Raw genomic sequence first — 17182 nt, forward strand, 5'->3', positions numbered from 1 at the left:
AACAAATATAAAAAATGAGGCTCAAATGGCAAAGAGCTCCTTTCAAGAACGTACCCGAGGTACTGGGTTCGATTCTCAGGGGAAACAACGTTTGATCAGTGCGTATGTCTTTACGCATGAGTCGGATTAGTAGTCCACCATTGATGGGTCGGAAACTGATGCGAAAACAAACAAAAAAAAATATATATATATATATATATATATATATATAAAATGTGGCAAGATTGATTTCAACTTTTAAACTATAAGTTTCTTTGTTATTTATTTAATTAATTTGTTCTGTTGTAGTCATGATTAGTCGTCTATACATTTTTTGTTGTAGAATATACATGCATAATGCTTGGTGTGACATAGTGTCATTCAATTATTATTCAAAGTAACTGTGCTGATATGTTAGCATGACAAAGAGATATATAAAAAAATGGACAACATGAGACTCCGATACAACTTTCATATTTGCCCTTATGTCTAACATGAATTTTAATTTTATATTGTCATCCTCAACCCAACTCCATATCATATTAAATATATTGATCTGATTCTTAAAAGTTAGCTCATAAGATAAAAGTGCCCTAAAATATTAAAATGTGATGTTGATCCTTGGATCGGATATCGAGTTTAAAAAAAATGTGATAATAATATAACAATAAGACTTGATGTATATAATTTATAATTAGGAAAAGATATTTTTTTAAAAAAAGAAAAACACCTTAGTCTTCAAGAGAAAGATAACTTAATTAAGTTTAAATTTAAATACATTGGGTTTGTACCTAATAATGAACAAAGCATGAGATACCTACAGGCTACACCACTTGTCATGATGAAGCCATTTGAACCTAACATTGCAAAATTTACTATTCATATATCATTCTCACCGTACTGAATTCTATAAAACGTGTTAAATTACAAATCATTCAATTATTTTTTTATTGGTCACAATCAATACTGTTCTGAAGTCAACCCAAATATTTGAAACACAAATTTGGCTTCATTTCTTAGGCTATAATAACATGTACAACAACTCGCATGGCCACTCATAATAGGAGTAATTTTTTTGGTAGTTTATCATGACTGCACATGCCAGAATTTAATGTATAATGGTTGTGAGACTGTTTGTTTTGCATGGCAGAATAGAGTATATACTATATAACCCTTTTTGCGACCAATGGTTAATCGACAACCCTAGATCTCTCATATGTTTAATTGGTATAAATATAATATACTTGACACTTAAAAGGAAAACTCACTAAAAATTATTAGAAATTTATAACTAATGAATAGATATGTTGAGTGTTAACTACTATTTTTATTTGCTCTAACCAATTTTCTTACCATCCGATGAAATATATAAAAAAAACAAAAAAATCTTTGTGAGAGAGAAAAAAAAAATCATTTATAATATTGTGGTTAACCAATATCACATAACATCGGCACCGCACCTTTTTTATATCAATATTTTACAATATATGATATTTTTTAAGAGGTACAACAATGTATGACTTTGTTGGCACCAGTTGAAATTGGTACAACCGTGTATAAAGTGGGCCCCTTGTGGCCTATAAAAAGAAATAGTCAGAGGCTGAAGATCCTAGAGCCATCAAACTAACAAATCTAATGAAAAGTCCACATCTTAGCAAGGAAAAAATGAAGTCCATCTTTGCTTCCTTCATACTCTTTTCTCTTCTTCTGGTAAGCTTTCATGATCCATCTCTATGAAATTTCTTCATATCATTCACATAATTTATTGTCTTTAAACAAAAATCAATTTATATTATATTTTTGCTGACCTTTCAATTTTCTTTGTATTAAAATAGGTTGCTGACCTCTCTTATGCAAGAAAAGACTTGGGAGGTTATTGGAAGAATATGATGAATGACCAACCTATGCCTGAAGCAATCAAAGAACTTGTTCAAAATCAAGAGGTGTCAGATGACTTTATTAGAGACTTTGATGTAAAGCCTAATGTCATATTATATCACACACATGTTGAATCCAAGAAGAAGAAAGAACATGTCTTTGTGAAAAACTCTCAACAAGAGCTTCATGGAACATGAAAACATGGTTGGACATGTGTATTTAATAATATCTTATATGGAAAAAATATTAGTATTTAAGGTTTATTTTGTAGGGAGTTATTGATGTTTCTAAAGTTGTATTTTTGTTGATGGTTTTGACCTTTTTATCTATAGATGTATTTTTATGGTTATGCTGTTTTTTGCTGCATCTATTTTTGGGTCTTGCATAATTTTTAACCAATAGATTTGATTGATGTATCTAGTGTGGATTGATTGCTCTTAATAAATTCTTAGCACAATATTTTCTCTCCAGATTTATATTGTGTTTGGTATTCAATAAAAGTCAGAAGACAATGAAACTTGGATGGTATTTGATCAATTTAATAAAAGATTTTTAGCTTTATTTTATGTATTTAATTTCTTTCCTCGGAGTTTCAAAGGAAAGGATAAATGTTCAGTGTCCATTCAAATCATAACTTTTCCTGCATAAAAAAAATTAAATCATAACTTTAAACAATTTAACATTCCTTGTGGATGAAGGCAGATGATATTTTTACTTACAAAGTGCTAATTTCCCTGTTGAATGAGTCTGTTTTTTCAATGATAGAAGACTAATACTCCAAATCAAAGATTTTTGTACCAATAGTAACTCTTGTTTTTTAAAATTCTATTTTATCTTTTAGGGCCCAACTGAATCGGTACGATTTGTCTCCTTGCTGCATGAAACAAGAAATAATAGTTGTTTAAGCATTAACAATTGCAGCATAGCATAGTTGTTTTTTATTTATCAGTCAAAAAAGAAATTTGCAGCATAGCATAATTATCACTTTTCTTAACAACGAAGAAAAAGACAGTTTGGGCTTCAGTGCATGAACCCAGGCCCGTTACTGAAATTCTTTTGGATGGTATTTAAGCTTAATTTTTAGCTCTTCTAGACGTTAATCTTATGGTTGGAGTTTGGACGTAAACAGAACCCGATAAAACCAAGTTCATAATGTGATTTATAAACATATTTTCATATCATCTCTCGTTCAATGTGAAACTCTTTACACACTCATTCACTTCAAAAACTATTGAGCTTGGGCGTTGATATAAATGATTGGTGGTCCGATGACGCAAACCAGATAACCGGTGGTACAATTAATGAATCTTGCTGGCTTTGATAGCATCTTAAAATTTATGGTTGGGCTAACACAACTTCACAAAACCATCTTGAGGATTGCTTTCAATTACTTACATATTTTCAAGTCATCTCTCATTCAATGTTTGAACTCTTAACCGTTAACCAAAATATTCAAACCAAATATTCAAATTGTTACCAAGGGAACTAAGTGAACGATGCTTGTGTGCTCACAATCACAATCTAGATTATTTAGGCACATAGACAAATAGAAAAAGGTAAAAAAAAAAGGAAAGGATAATTACCATTATTATTAAAATAGTTAAATTATTTAAATTATTTAAATTTATGGTTATTAGCATTACCACATGAGAAATATCCCTCTTAGGAAGAGTTTGCCATCCATTAAGGTTGCACAATATTTGAGGAATTAGACTTCGTATTTGTGTGCGGAAGATCCCCGATTTACACACACAAAAACAGAAATATTTGTTACGAAGGTTTTGACCGTCAAAGAAGTTTTAACTTTTGGTTTTAGTTATTTTGAGTTCTTCTTGAGGTTTTGAATTCTATTTTTATTAAGTCAGGAATCATTTGAAATTTATCGTTATCATGTGTTTGTACTTTATTTAATAGGGTTAGTATTGTTTTTCGCCCCTGTAATATAGGCTATTTCCGGTTTTCACCCCTATAAAATTTTCGGTTTGGATTCCGTCCTCGTAAAATTTTATTTTTTCGAAAAACCCCCCTCCCCCATCCAACGCAGCAGAATCTAATATGTGGCGCTGATATGGCATTTTTTATTTTTTTTTAATTGGCCACATGTAAAAAAGGCCCTCTACATCAGATTATTTTTAAAAATATATAAAAATTCATTTAAAATAAAATTAAAAAATCCAAAAAATCATAAAAATATTTAGATTTTTTTTGAAAAATTTAAAAAATTGAATTTTTAGTATTTAAAAAAATTAGATACACATTAAGATTTTTTTTTAAAATTGGAAAAATATTCAGATTTTTTTTCAAAAAAATTAAGATTATTTTTCTTTCTAAATTTGAAAATATCAGAAGAAACTTTTATATTTTTTTTCGAAATATAAAAAATTAGATAAAATCAGAAATATATTCATTTTTTTTCAAAAATTTATACAATCGAAAAAAATTGTTAATTCAGAAAAACATTCATTTTTTCTTTTAAATTTATAAAAATATTCAGATTTTTTTCTCGAAAATTTAAAACCAAAAAATCAGTGTTTTGATTTAGAATTTTTTTGTTCTAAAATCAGAAAAAACATTCGTTTTTTTTTTAATTAAAACAATTTGGATCATTTTCGAAATTAAGAAGATTATTAAAAATTCTGGAATTTAATTTTCAAAAATAAAAAAAAATCGAAATTTATAAAAATGGTCAGATTTTTTTTAAAAAAAAAACTGTTTTTTTAAACTTTTTCTACCAATAAAGATTTCTAGAAAAAATTCTTTGTAAATTAAAAAAATTAAAATTTATATCATATTTTGTTAGAATTGAAAATTCTGAAAAATAAAAAATATTTTTCCTGAATTTTTTTAAAATAAAAAACGAGTTTTTTTCTTCTAATTTTTACGATATTTTTTATTTTTGAAAATTAATTTTCAGATTTTTTAAATTTTTTATTATTAAATTAATGTAAATGAATATATATTGATTTTTTATTTTTTTAAAAAAATCAATATTTTAAGATTTTAAATTTTCGAAAATTAATATTCAAATTTTTATTCATTTTTAAATTAATATAAATTCATTTTTATTTTTTAAAAAAAATAGGCACAAATGCCACATGTACCCTTAAAAAAATAAAAAATAAAAATAATTATACAGTCAGCGCACCATATAAGCATATATGTACAGTCAACGTGCCACACAATATACCACGTCAGCAAATATGCACAGTCATATGGGGGAGGGGTGTTTTCCGGAAAAAATTAATTTTACGAGGACGGAATCCAAAATGAAAATTTTATAGGGATAAATACTTTTTTTTTTGTGTCAAAAAGGTGTTCTTGATGGAAGGGATCATTCAACTTAGACCTTAAAGTGAAAACCATACCACTCATACACATGCCTCAACACCAGCACTACTACTACCAACAAACTACCCAAAGAAACACCAGCCAAAAACTCATCCAGCAGCTGCCGTGTGCAAAAAGCAGAAACTGAACTGCAGACAACAGCAACATACTAGCCCAAACAGCAAAAACCAGCATCCTGCTGACACAAAAATTGGGCTGACAACCAAACCTGCAAGCCCAGAACAGCAGGATACTAAGAACAGCCCCTGCACTACAACTTGCACCTCCTCTGTCCAAATCCCCTACCTCGTAAGACATTCTTGTGGATTCCAACTCCATTCATAACTAGTCGAGATACCCGTGCTGAGCACGGGTAGCGCGGCTGCGCCGCGCGACAAAAGTTATGTCGTTGTACTATGAGGTGCATGAGCAATGCTAAAAAAAAAAAACAATAGTGTACAATTGTATAAAGTATGTACACTTAGTATTCAGTTAAATTGACGTGGGAAAATATTCAAGTAATAGTATACAATGTAAGGTAGCTAATAACAATACTTGTGCTAACGCACGGGTTGATATATAGAATTTATGTATAATTGCCTTTGATAATGATAATTTGAATATTTATTAATTATTCATTAAATACTTGAATATTATCTATTGGTGAATAAATTTTTTCAAAGCTATCAGGTAACAAAATTAGTAAAAATTTATATATAAGAGAATTTTCGGTTTACAAAAGTTGATATATCTAGTTAAAAATTCAGTCCAAATACATTCGCTTTTGTTGACCTAAATTTCTCTTATAAATAGGACCGGAGGTAGTATATAGTTTAAAGAAAAGAGGAGAATAATAATATTACACATGGTCAAGCAAAATGTTGTCCATCCTCTTGCAATGGTCACAGATGTTGTATTATTTTCGGGATCGATTTTGAATATCAATTTGCAAACAGTGATAGTATTAGAACTGCCACATAACCTCAAGTACTCATGGTTTTTTGATTTGAGAAAATTACCCAGATTAGGTGGTAGGATATGAAATGGAATATAAAGAGAAATATTACGTAAAGGGGAAATTATTATTTATTAGAAGTGGTAATAAAAAATCAATTTGAAAGCGTAGCGAAAGAGACACTGGTATTCATTGGGTAGAGGCTTCGGGTATGAAAACATGGTAATTATAGGATACATAGAATAATTTGAACATAGGAGTCAATTATTTATGTTACATCCTGCTAAAACTAAACATCAATAGGAAATACATGACACATATAGGTAGTAGTAAGATCGAATTTAAATCGAAGTTTCTGTCCTGCAACAATGTAATTGCTAAGTATGAAATCATTCCATTGAATTCCACTATTAGGGTCGTCGACGTAATCACCGTAGTGAATAATGTCTACAAAGTAAAATGTTCCATCATCACAACACAAAGTTAGAAGACTGCGAAAGTCGTTCTGAAGAAAGGTCCCAAAATGATTGGGCAACATCTGAAAAGGCAAACATGCGAAAAAACTTTAAAATAAACTGAACATTAGATATAGAAAAATATGAAAATGAACTATATAAATTGATAACGTACCTTGATTGGAGTGTTTAAATCATTATCAGAAATGTGTATATCAAATATAATGACTTCCTCTGGATACATGCTACGACTATGAAAAGAAGGTATTTTAGTAGCGCAAAATACTTCCCTGAACATTATAACTTTAAAAAGATTATTTCCGTAGTATCCAAAAATAATGTCAACATTGTCTGGAAAATGATGATATTGTTGGAGTGGTTCCCATCCATCCTTCAAAGTAGGGTTATACAAGCCTATTTTGAATTTGATTTGGTGCATTCCACCATCCATATTCATAATATTCCATGGGTCTTGGAGATCATCTTTGTATTTTTCTACAAATTCAGGTTGAACTTCGACACGGTCCTATAGTTATATAGAATATTAAAAGAATGAGTAGAAACATTATATCAAAAAAAAACTTTTAGAATAAACATTTAAGTAATTAAGGTCAAATTACCTGAATTGATAACTTTACGGCACGAAAATGATCAATGGGAGGATTGTGATACATTGTGATGAAGTTTGCCATTATGTTGATGATTTTATGAAAGCTTAAAATTGATGTTGTTATTGGTCACATAGTTGAAGTGTCTATCAATGTGTATTTGTAGCACCAAAATATTAAAAAGTATAAAGAATGAAGAATATAAAATTGGGATAAATGTCCTTCATGCAGTAGGATAGCGTGTATGAATAATGGAATGGTGCATCAATCTAATCTATATCAGGAATCTTGACTATATGCAGCATATAAAGGTGAATTTTTATTGAGATTCTACACCCATTTGTTAGCTAGTGTTTGGATTTGGATTTTCAAACCATTTAATAATAATAGTTAATAATAATAGTTAGGTAAAAACAATACTACAATAATAATCTATGATAGATTATAAATTAATAACGTCTAGATACTTTCATAACGGAAACGATGTTTTTGGCCATGATTGAGTCACATTTAAATTTCAGAAGGCTTTCTGGATAAATTCGATTGGTCAAGCAGAAGGCTTTCCATCCACGTCCAATTATGACAGTTGGTCCTTGATTTATCGTTTCTTTTTTGAATATCAGTTTGCAAACAGTGATAGTGTTAGAGGTGCCACACAGTCTTAAGTACTCATGATTTATAAGTTGAAGGAAATTTCCAAGGTTTGTTGGTAGAATCTGAAATGGAAGAAATAAATAATGTATATTTTTGTTTGAAAAATAGTTAAAAAAAAAAATATTGATTTAGAAACATAATGAAGGATAGAAGAGTTACCAATTTTGAACTAATTGGATCTTTGTCTGGCATGTCTACATCAAATGTGAGATCTTTAAGACAGGAAGTAGTATGTCTATGATATCGTGGATATTCATTTTTTGGTGTAGAACCATTGAAGATTTTGATTTGGAATGTACTATTACCCAAATATGTGAAAGACATAAGTGGATTTGAAGTTATATGATAAAAAAATCTGAATTGGTGCCAACCTTCCGTAAGCATTGGCATAAGCATCAATTTGTTAAATTGAACTTGATGACTATTTCCATAACCATCTTGCAAGCTCCAGATGTCTATTAGTTCGTCGTAGTGTTCAGCAACAAAAAGGGGATCTATTTCGCAAATGATCTGTTATACAAATAAATAAAACAATGTTACTAAAGTGATGATTAAAACTCGGAAAAATGAATTGAGAAAGAGTAGTATTACATCAGTGCAGACAGCTATGAAGAATGGTCTATTAGGCTCGGATGTCATTAAAGGAGCAATGCTACAATTTACAGATCTTTCATTGGCTGGTACTTGACTAATTGATGATGAACTTGATTCCATTGAGTAGTGAAGAGATATATGATTTGGCAGTGAAGATGTATTTATAGTTGAAACCTATTCTTAGATTTGAGTCATACATTAAAAAAAAAATATAATATATTATTTGATGTGTAATTTTGGATGTATCTTGTTTGTCCTTATTGAGTTTAATAAAAAACAATATAATATAATTTGTTTTGTATAAAATTATATGAAGCTAAATGTCAAAAGTCTGCACACAATATTCCAAAGGACTATATAAGCATGCAAGCAAATAGTTATGAGTTTGTCTTATTGTGGCATGCATTTAACTTGATTAGCCATTTCATTGAGTGTAACTTGAAAAGCATTGTTTGTTGAAATGTAAAAGCTACATCTACCAAAGACAATTCCTGAGGAAGCTATAAAATTAACATAACTTGCAGCAATACAAATTCATTGGTAAGTCCAAAAAGCTATATAAAAGCAACAATTTCCAAGTCATGTGCAGATTCACATTTCTGCAGCTGCAGCTGAACTTGGTGTGTGTTCCCATCATTAGGCATTCTTTACTGCAAATAGTGTACCCTATGTAAACAAAAGTATTCAATAAAGTAATAAGTTATAGGCATTCTTTACATATCAATGAAGAGTGGTCTTGTTCAAGTCATTCATCTAGTCTCATTAATGAGTTGATATGATTTGTCAATTCATTCAGTATTTATTCCAATTTTGATTGAGTTATATTTGACCACATGCTATAGGCTTCTTGTATAACATAGATGAGCATATGAATATTATATTTATATTAACAATTCAGAGGCCAAAATATAATTTGAGTATTATATATAAAATGTAGAAAATAATTACCATGAAAATTGAAAATTGCAAGTTATGCTCATGTTCATCAGTAGCCAGAAAGAATTGAAGCATGTACCAGGGTTGATCAATCTGTGTATAAAAAAAAAAAGTTACAATTTGAAAACTTAATGATATTAAAAGAAATTTTTTGTTATGATACAAACAGTCATATATATATATATATATATATATATATATATATATATATATATATATATTGATGTTAATATTGACAATAAAGTTAATGAAAACAGGGAAATAAACTTACTCAGTAAAGGTTATCAAAAACTTCCTTGTAAACCACATTTGTGGTGTTGGAAAGTGGTTTTTTTTCTAGATCATGAATCAAGATTTTTAGACCGGCTTTAGTCCTGACCCTGGAGAATGCAACGTACAATTGACCATGACTGAACACTGATCTTGGCAAATATAGACCAACACTGTCAAGAGTCTGGCCTTGTGACTTATTTATAGTCATTGCATAGGATACAATAATAGGAAACTGTCTTCTGATAAGTTTAAAAGGCCAGGGAGATTGAGAAGGTGACATGGACATTCTTGGTATATATGTTAGGTTGCCAACATTTTTACCTGAAATGATCTTAGCTTCAATCACATGATTAGCCATCCTAGTAACAATTAGTCGAGTACCGTTGCATAATCCCTCTACTTGATCTAAATTTCTCAATAGCATTATAGGAGTTCCAACTTTTAGTTTAATTTTATGGTTTGGAAGTCCTGAAGTTCTTAATGTACTTAAGAATTCTGGAGTGAATAACTGAAAAGACTGGCATTGGTCGTTAACTTCTGACCTGTCTATGGAATCAGAGCTGAAGTATTCTTTCTCCTCTCCTTCATGAATAAAACAGAATCAGTTTAGTGAATATGTAGTAATTTTGAATGTATATCATAGAGTCAATCAATAATGAGGATTGTGCATACCTGGAATAATTGAAAGAACATAGTCATTTATTTTATCAACCACATCTATGGTTGATGCAAGAATAGCTCTTTGCTGTAGATAATCAGGATTGTTGTACATATTCAAAAAGTTTGGATAAGTACTTTTCATAATAGCCTCAATTGGATCATCAAACTCCTTAATTAACAGGTCATCAGGTATTTCAAAATCTACGATGCCATCATTTGGCTCAGATATCTTTCCCTCACCAACCTTCAGTATCCATTCGGAGAAAGTCTTTAACTCATCGGCATCAGATGATCCAACATTAGATCGTAGGCGCATATTTTTAGTTAGTGTTAGAACAATACATTCATCCCAAATGTATGAAGAATTTATTGATGAATTTATAATGTCTGACCTGTCAGCTCTTGGCACAACTGGTAAAATTTGCCTAAAGTCTCCTCCAAACACAATGACCTTGCCACCAAATATTTTGTCACCGTCCGTAGTGTCGGACATAATGTCTTTTAGAGTTCTATCCAAAGCTTCAAAACATAACTTATGAGCCATTGGTGCCTCATCCCATATGATCAAGTTTGTAACTTTTAACAGTTTTGCAAGATCGCTATCACCATCAATGTTACATGTTGAGTTTTCAAATGAAGGCACAGGTATTTTGAATTTTGAGTGAGCAGTTCGCCCTCCAGGTAACAAAAGAGAAGCAATACCACTTGTTGCAACAGTTAGAACAATTTTACCCTGACTCCTCAATGAAGCAGCTAAAGTTGTCCACATAAATGTTTTGCCTGTTCCTCCGTAACCGTGTAAGAAAAACACACCACCATTTTGTCCATTAACAGCAGACATTATTTTATGATAAATGTTTCTTTGTTCATCTGAATTTGTATAAAATATATATTAAATCTATGAATTGATAGTTAGAAATATCGAAATAACACCAATGTATTTGCACTTTACCTGTTACAGTACTGAATAGTCTTTTGAATTCCAACTTCAATGCATCTTCATCATAGTTAAGCTCATCATAAATCAATCTGTTACCAAGCTCTTCCATCACATAATCTGTTGGGTATGGAAATCCTTTAAATTCCTTTAAAGATCTTCTATTCTTCTCCATGTGCTTTTCAATTAATGTCAGAGTTAAGTTCTTAATTTGATCATCGGTGAGCTCCAAATCTGGTAGGATTAGAATATAATAAAATGAGAATAGAATTATTCAATAATAAAAAAAGATATAAGTAGAATTATACCTCTGTTATTAGCCACTCGTCTTTGTTCGTATAGAACACCATCGCTTAACCACTTCCACGTGTTATTCCAAACATGAACCGGCCTGTCCATAGTCGCGGTAAGTAGCAGAGTTACAAATAGTATTCTTATGAAAACACCGGTTGCCCAAACACTCATTTCCTTTATTGCTTCTATATATTCTTTATCATCCCCCAAGAAGCCCATTGCATAACATGCTTCCCTAAAAGTATCGTAGTAAATGTTATTGACAGTTTTAATATCTTCATAGGAAGTTGGTCCCTTGACAACTGCTAACATCATCCTCAAATAGAAGACTTCACCTGTACTCGGCGGCACCCACATTAACCTTCCAATTGTGTATCCTTTTTTCCTTGGTTTCCAGGTTCTTGTAGATTTAACATAAACAAACTTGGACACAAATTTTGAGTAAGTAAGAGATCGTGCTTCAGGATATTTAGCGTTGCATTGAAGCCACGATGTAAACATCGATTCAGTAACAGAAGGCTTTAGTAGGACATCATCCACTTGCTCATAATCATTGAAATAAACTGATTGCTCTCCAGACAAATGATAGAACAATCTTTCAACAGCTGGCTTTCTTCCATGGATTGGAAAGGCAAATATCCTCCAGCAAGCTTCGCTAGGTGAAACATAGCGACAATCAAGATATTGTTTAATCTCATCTGCATTGTCATTTACATTGGATTGACTTGAGTCATCGGAAACGACTGCAGCAGTGATTCTATCATATCCTTTGTTAATATATTTGAATAAGTATTTGATTGAACTTGATTGATTACACCATTCCATATTTATATGAGCTTGATATTTCATCAATAAATATGGATTGTGTGGCACAACATATCTGTTATCCAAGCTGATTCCATTTTTAATAATTTGCCTACCATTATCCCTTCTTCTGTACACAGGATAACCTTCATGATCAACAACTGTGGTTGCCTGAAACTTTTTCGGGAAAAACTTGGAACATTTATCTTTTTTTTTCATGCAAGGGGATGATGGTTTTGCTAAACCACATGGTTCATGCATCATATGAGTGCCAACTAATTTGTACAGTTCTCTATCATTCTCAGGGTGTGGTATCTCAGCAGAAATTATCTGATTAATGTGATCTGGTGTAGGATACTTACTGGAAGGGTGCAAGAATATAAGAATATGAGCATGCGGTAGTCCTCTCTTTTGAAACTCAATTGTGTACATATCTATAGGAAAAAGAATAATCAGCTATGTCAGTGTTTATAGAATAAACTTTGAAAGTTACTGAGATATATAGAAATAAAACTTACATGCAACTACTTTGCCAAGGATATGTTTTTTTGTCAAATCATTGAGAAGTTCATCAAACTTAATTTTGAAAACTCTTGCTATGATGTCTGGTCGGTCGTGTGGTTTCAAACCCTTTGCACCAACAAAGCGTTGTATTTCAGGCCAACTTGGATTGCACGTGAAAGTGATAAATAAATCGGGAAATCCAACATCACTTGAAATGGCCATACCATCAAAATAAAGTTGATCCATATACCTACGACCACCAACATAACTTGACGGCAATACAACTCTCTTACCCTGCTTTTTAGTCTGGCCATCTACATTGCCTTGGTTGTTACTCAAACTTCTGTATTTCCCAACTCTTAACTTGGACTGGTTTTTCCTCAACCATTTCAATCTATCAGCCTCCATCATTGTAAAACAATCTACCAAAAACTGCTGAAATAACCTCCTTGCACACAATATTGTCATAGCTTCTGTTTTCCTTGATTGAAGTCTAAATGTTAACCATTCTCTTATTGTTAGTCGATCCATCTTTGATTGTTTACCTGCAACGATGCCTCGGTGAAGAACATCATCTCTATATCCATCTTCACCATAAGAAAACAACAGCGGATATTGATATGCAAGATATGCTGGATGGAACTCATCAATTCTTTCTAAACGACCACTTTGCCTCTCCATAATTATATCTCTTCTTGCTGCAGAGTCAACATCACCTACTATCAAAGCTGCTACTTCGGAGACAGTAGGTTGATTATAAATCCTTCCATCAGTTGTTCTATCTGATATGAGCTTTAACTTTAAGTTCTCAACATTGCCTTGCCTTAATCTATCACGAGCTTTCCTAAACGATTTAGCATGGCAGTTGGTGTCATCAAGCATCTGTTGCAACTTTGTCACAGTTTGCATATTGAGATTAGGATTCCTGAAACATAAGGGTGGTTTAATTTATACATTGAATTAATAAAATACATTGAAAACTAAAAAGACAGAAAATTTTCTGAAAATTATACCTTATCCCTTGAACTCTATTTTGCAATTCATTATCTGTATCAAATATATACAGCTGTGCAAATTTTGGAGTCTTTCCAGCAGCAGGAATCATACTTCCCATTCGGTGACATGATTGGCCTTGAATTCTGATAGTTGGTGGACCTCTCCCTGGTATAATTCCCTTATCAACCTTAAATCCAGGTGAGCTGAATGCAAATATGCTATTATATAATCTTATGTTCTGATTAAATTGTTTGCTTTCAGTTGAATAATTGTTGAACATAAGATCATTTAATAACGGAGGAGGTGTTGGCAAGAAAGGTATTTGAATTTTTCCATTGCCACAACACATTCCAAACTCGGGATTAGAACTTTCTCTTGACTTCCTCCTACGTTCTTGGTACCACATGCATGCACCACATTTACGACATTCAAAAGAAGGATCACCAATATCAGAATAACCTGAGATAATAATAAATAGTTGTTAAAGTTATATTGCATATAAAAGATAATAATGAGCTTGTTGTAACAACGGATATTGATAACATTACCTGCTTCTAAATTTGGAAGTTGTGTATTGTTATTGATTGACATAACCTCATCTTCATCTTCACTGCTGTTAGATTCAGATTCATGATGTGACATGAAGGCTGCTTGTTCTTCAGTATCAACAGAACTTGTATCATCATCAGAACTTCCAATTGGATTTGGTATTTGATCATTGACTCCTGAAGATGAAGCTTTGTCTGTGTCAACTTCAGAAAACCTGTTCATCAAGTTTACTCCTTGTTGATTCAATAACGTTGGAGTTCTTTTGGGCATTTGAAAATTAGTTGATGACGTTGGCTGTGTGTAATTTGGAAGAGTTTCAGGATAAAAAATGTTTGGTGTTGGCAGCGGTGTTTTTCCGTTGGTATTTATGTCATAAGGTATTTTGTTGAACAATGATATTGGCCTAAGTGGAGGTGTGTTGTCATTAAGTGAAAAAACAGGTTGGTTCCCCATTGGTGTCTGAATGTTACTGTTTATCACAGAACCAATGACACCAAAAGAATCACGATACATGTTTGGAATGTTTATGTTAAATGGATGTTTAGGAGTGTAGTTACTGGTTGAAGGAGTGATTTGAGTAGTCTGATTAGTTTTTTTGCCTTGTTTTGATTGCTGCAAATTTGATTGAAGATTATTGTTAGTGATATTAGCAAAAGGGGTACGTTGGATTGTAACATTGATGTCAAGCTTGGCTCTCTTTTGGATCCTTTGTTTCAGATAATTTGTTCTTCTCAATCTTCTTAAAGATGCTTTATTCTTTCTTGTTGTATCATCTTCATCCTCCATTGAGAAGTATAGTTAATTTCAGAAGTTGAGAAAGATAATGCAATATGATAATGGTATTACTTAAGCTAAAATAAGAAGGTGTTTTATGAAGTTGTGCACTTATCCTGTATTTTGAAATGGAAAAGAAGGTAAAAATTTCAAATGAAATTTGAAACGAAAAGTGGCTTCCCTCCAACTTAAAAATGTAATTTGAATCCAAAATTTGAAAGTGAAAAAGTTAAAAGAAGTCATTAGTAAGTTTTATAATATTATAATACATTGCAAGATAAATGAATTACCTTTTTAGCATGTACTTGAGAAGTCCTAGGAAAAAATAGCTAGTGTGGTTATAGATCCTTTGTTAGTCTGCTACTGTCACATCAGTGCTGTAAAGTAATATTTGGACTCCTAGTTTGAAAATGAGAAAGGAAAAAGTGGTAATTAGTAAATGTGATAATATTATAATAGTTTGGAAGATAAAGTAAGTATGTTACTGTCATACCCCAAATTTGGACCATTTAAAATCTTTTTTGTCCATATTTAAAAATAGTCCACATTCTCTTCTATTTGTTTTTTTTTACCATTTAAAACTCGTGTTTTTCTTCTTTAATCATTTAAAAAAAAAATTATCTACATTTTTATAACTTTTTGAGCGCATTTTATAATCTTGTTAGTCATAATAATCAAGTCATTTTAAAAGGTTTAATCATATTTTAAAAGTCGCGTCTTTTTATCATTTCAAACAAAATTTCGGCAGGGAGGTTACTTTGAAGTACCTCATTTGGTTCCGAAGGGACATTGTTTTTACGTTTATTTAATCTTCATTTTTATTTTATTTTTTATTTTTATTTGTTTTTTATTTTATTTGTTTTTTTATTATTTCTTCTTTTATTGTTATTATTTTTGTTTTTTTGTGTGTTGTTTATTTTTTATTCTTTGTCTTTTTGTCAAGTCTTTTTCTCCAAGTCTTAGCTGCAGGGGTATTTTGGTCTTTGATGTGTACCAGAGCCAACCCTATTTTGTCACTATAAGTACACTGCCAATCATTGGAAAAAGGGGGCGGTACAGAAATTATTACACGGATACATCAATCAACAGCCACAAAAGTTCAAAAACCCAAATCCCTTCTCTCTTTCTACTTTTTCGGATCAAATTATCAAAAATCAATGAAAAATAGATGAACATGTCAAGAGCAACATGAACAATATTCTCCAACAAAATTTCAAGAATCAACCTCGAATCACTCCACACTAACACATAAATCATCATCATCCAAACATCACAAAGCTGCCACGGACCCGTAACAAACAGATCGGTAACAAACAGTAACAAACAGATCCAAATCGTGTATAAACTCAAAAGACTCGAACACAATCACAAAAGCAAGTAAGATCCAAGCCGAACCGGATTCGAGTAAGGAAGCAAGACCGAACCAGACCGGAGCAAGCAGAGAACGAACCGGATTCAAGCAAGGAAGGAGAACTGCAACGGACTCAATTTGAGGTAAAAATCTAAGCTCAGATCTACTCTGTTTGGGACTTGTTTTCAAAAATCTAAGTTCAGATTCACACAAAGCAAGAAAAAGGATCTTTAAAAACGTAAAAAAAATTGCAAACGGAGGAGTTTTGTTCCTCCGGCGCGGCGGCGCCGCCTGTTGGCCGGCGGCCACCACGCCGGAAATCGCATGGCTCACCGGAGAAGAAGGCTGCACTTGCAGACCTTCTCTCACTAGAAGTGTTTTAGAGAGAGGGAGGAAGGAGGAAATAAGAAAAAAACTGGTCCCAGCTCCTTTTATAAGCATGTGTGAACCGGTCTGGTTTATCTGAACCGGACCGGTCCATATGATTCCTCTTTCCCTTCTTTCTAAACCTTTAGATCCTTCCTTTTTTTTAATCTAACGGTCATGCATGTGCAATCTATGGTGGTACTTGGTACATCTTCAGATCTAGACTGTTTGATTTTTAATCTAACGGTCAGGGATGATTCTGTTTAGATCACACGCGTGTTCCTTGCT

The 17182-nt window shown here is 31.8% G+C and overlaps 4 protein-coding genes across 5 annotated transcripts; 1 reads left to right on the forward strand and 3 right to left on the reverse strand.

Moving 5' to 3' along the window:
* Positions 1-1530: 1530 nt before the first annotated feature.
* Positions 1531-2327, forward strand: LOC11414461 (organ-specific protein P4). The gene is made up of 2 exons (XM_003606831.3): positions 1531-1689; positions 1815-2327. The coding sequence occupies exons 1-2, from the start codon at positions 1615-1617 to the stop codon at positions 2052-2054; spliced, it is 315 nt and encodes a 104-aa protein (XP_003606879.2). The 5' UTR covers positions 1531-1614; the 3' UTR covers positions 2055-2327.
* Positions 2328-6327: 4000 nt separating this feature from the next.
* LOC11407668 (uncharacterized) lies at positions 6328-7584 on the reverse strand. Its single transcript, XM_039833014.1, has 3 exons — positions 7215-7584; positions 6770-7120; positions 6328-6677 (listed from the first exon to the last, which is right to left on the reverse strand). The coding sequence occupies exons 1-3, from the start codon at positions 7284-7286 to the stop codon at positions 6429-6431; spliced, it is 672 nt and encodes a 223-aa protein (XP_039688948.1). The 5' UTR covers positions 7287-7584; the 3' UTR covers positions 6328-6428.
* Positions 7585-7651: 67 nt separating this feature from the next.
* On the reverse strand, positions 7652-8717 carry LOC120579965 (uncharacterized). Its single transcript, XM_039832756.1, has 3 exons — positions 8448-8717; positions 8016-8366; positions 7652-7918 (listed from the first exon to the last, which is right to left on the reverse strand). Exons 1-3 carry the CDS (start codon positions 8568-8570, stop codon positions 7652-7654), a joined length of 741 nt encoding a protein of 246 aa, XP_039688690.1. The 5' UTR covers positions 8571-8717.
* A 134-nt stretch (positions 8718-8851) lies between these two features.
* LOC112420870 (uncharacterized) lies at positions 8852-13748 on the reverse strand. Of its 2 annotated transcripts, none has more exons than XM_039833982.1 (7): positions 12873-13748; positions 11565-12788; positions 11272-11490; positions 10332-11189; positions 9658-10241; positions 9399-9479; positions 8852-9100 (listed from the first exon to the last, which is right to left on the reverse strand). In XM_039833982.1, exons 1-5 carry the CDS (start codon positions 13738-13740, stop codon positions 9658-9660), a joined length of 3753 nt encoding a protein of 1250 aa, XP_039689916.1. In that variant the 5' UTR covers positions 13741-13748; the 3' UTR covers positions 8852-9100; positions 9399-9479. The 2 variants fall into 2 exon arrangements, with proteins under 2 accessions (XP_039689916.1, XP_024636395.2); XM_024780627.2 differs by having other exon boundaries at positions 8852-9116.
* Positions 13749-17182: the final 3434 nt, after the last annotated feature.

Source organism: Medicago truncatula, chromosome 4 (assembly GCF_003473485.1).
Source record: "Medicago truncatula cultivar Jemalong A17 chromosome 4, MtrunA17r5.0-ANR, whole genome shotgun sequence".
Classification (NCBI taxonomy): domain Eukaryota; kingdom Viridiplantae; phylum Streptophyta; class Magnoliopsida; order Fabales; family Fabaceae; genus Medicago; species Medicago truncatula.

Excerpts from the sequence above, each read along its gene's own strand:
- LOC11407668 (XM_039833014.1), bottom strand. The coding sequence starts at position 7,286 with ATGGCAAACTTCATCACAATGTATCACAATCCTCCCATTGATCATTTT. Across the intron at positions 7,121-7,214 it reads CCGTAAAGTTATCAATTCAG|GACCGTGTCGAAGTTCAACC; the intron begins GTAATTTGACCT and ends ATATAACTATAG. Across the intron at positions 6,678-6,769 it reads ATTTAAACACTCCAATCAAG|ATGTTGCCCAATCATTTTGG; the intron begins GTACGTTATCAA and ends TTGCCTTTTCAG.
- LOC120579965 (XM_039832756.1), bottom strand. The coding sequence starts at position 8,570 with ATGGAATCAAGTTCATCATCAATTAGTCAAGTACCAGCCAATGAAAGA. Across the intron at positions 8,367-8,447 it reads TCATAGCTGTCTGCACTGAT|ATCATTTGCGAAATAGATCC; the intron begins GTAATACTACTC and ends TTTGTATAACAG. Across the intron at positions 7,919-8,015 it reads ATCCAATTAGTTCAAAATTG|ATTCTACCAACAAACCTTGG; the intron begins GTAACTCTTCTA and ends CTTCCATTTCAG.
- LOC11414461 (XM_003606831.3), top strand. The coding sequence starts at position 1,615 with ATGAAAAGTCCACATCTTAGCAAGGAAAAAATGAAGTCCATCTTTGCT. Across the intron at positions 1,690-1,814 it reads TACTCTTTTCTCTTCTTCTG|GTTGCTGACCTCTCTTATGC; the intron begins GTAAGCTTTCAT and ends GTATTAAAATAG.
- LOC112420870 (XM_039833982.1), bottom strand. The coding sequence starts at position 13,740 with ATGCTTGATGACACCAACTGCCATGCTAAATCGTTTAGGAAAGCTCGT. Across the intron at positions 12,789-12,872 it reads CCTTGGCAAAGTAGTTGCAT|ATATGTACACAATTGAGTTT; the intron begins GTAAGTTTTATT and ends TTTTTCCTATAG. Across the intron at positions 11,491-11,564 it reads ACGAGTGGCTAATAACAGAG|ATTTGGAGCTCACCGATGAT; the intron begins GTATAATTCTAC and ends TAATCCTACCAG.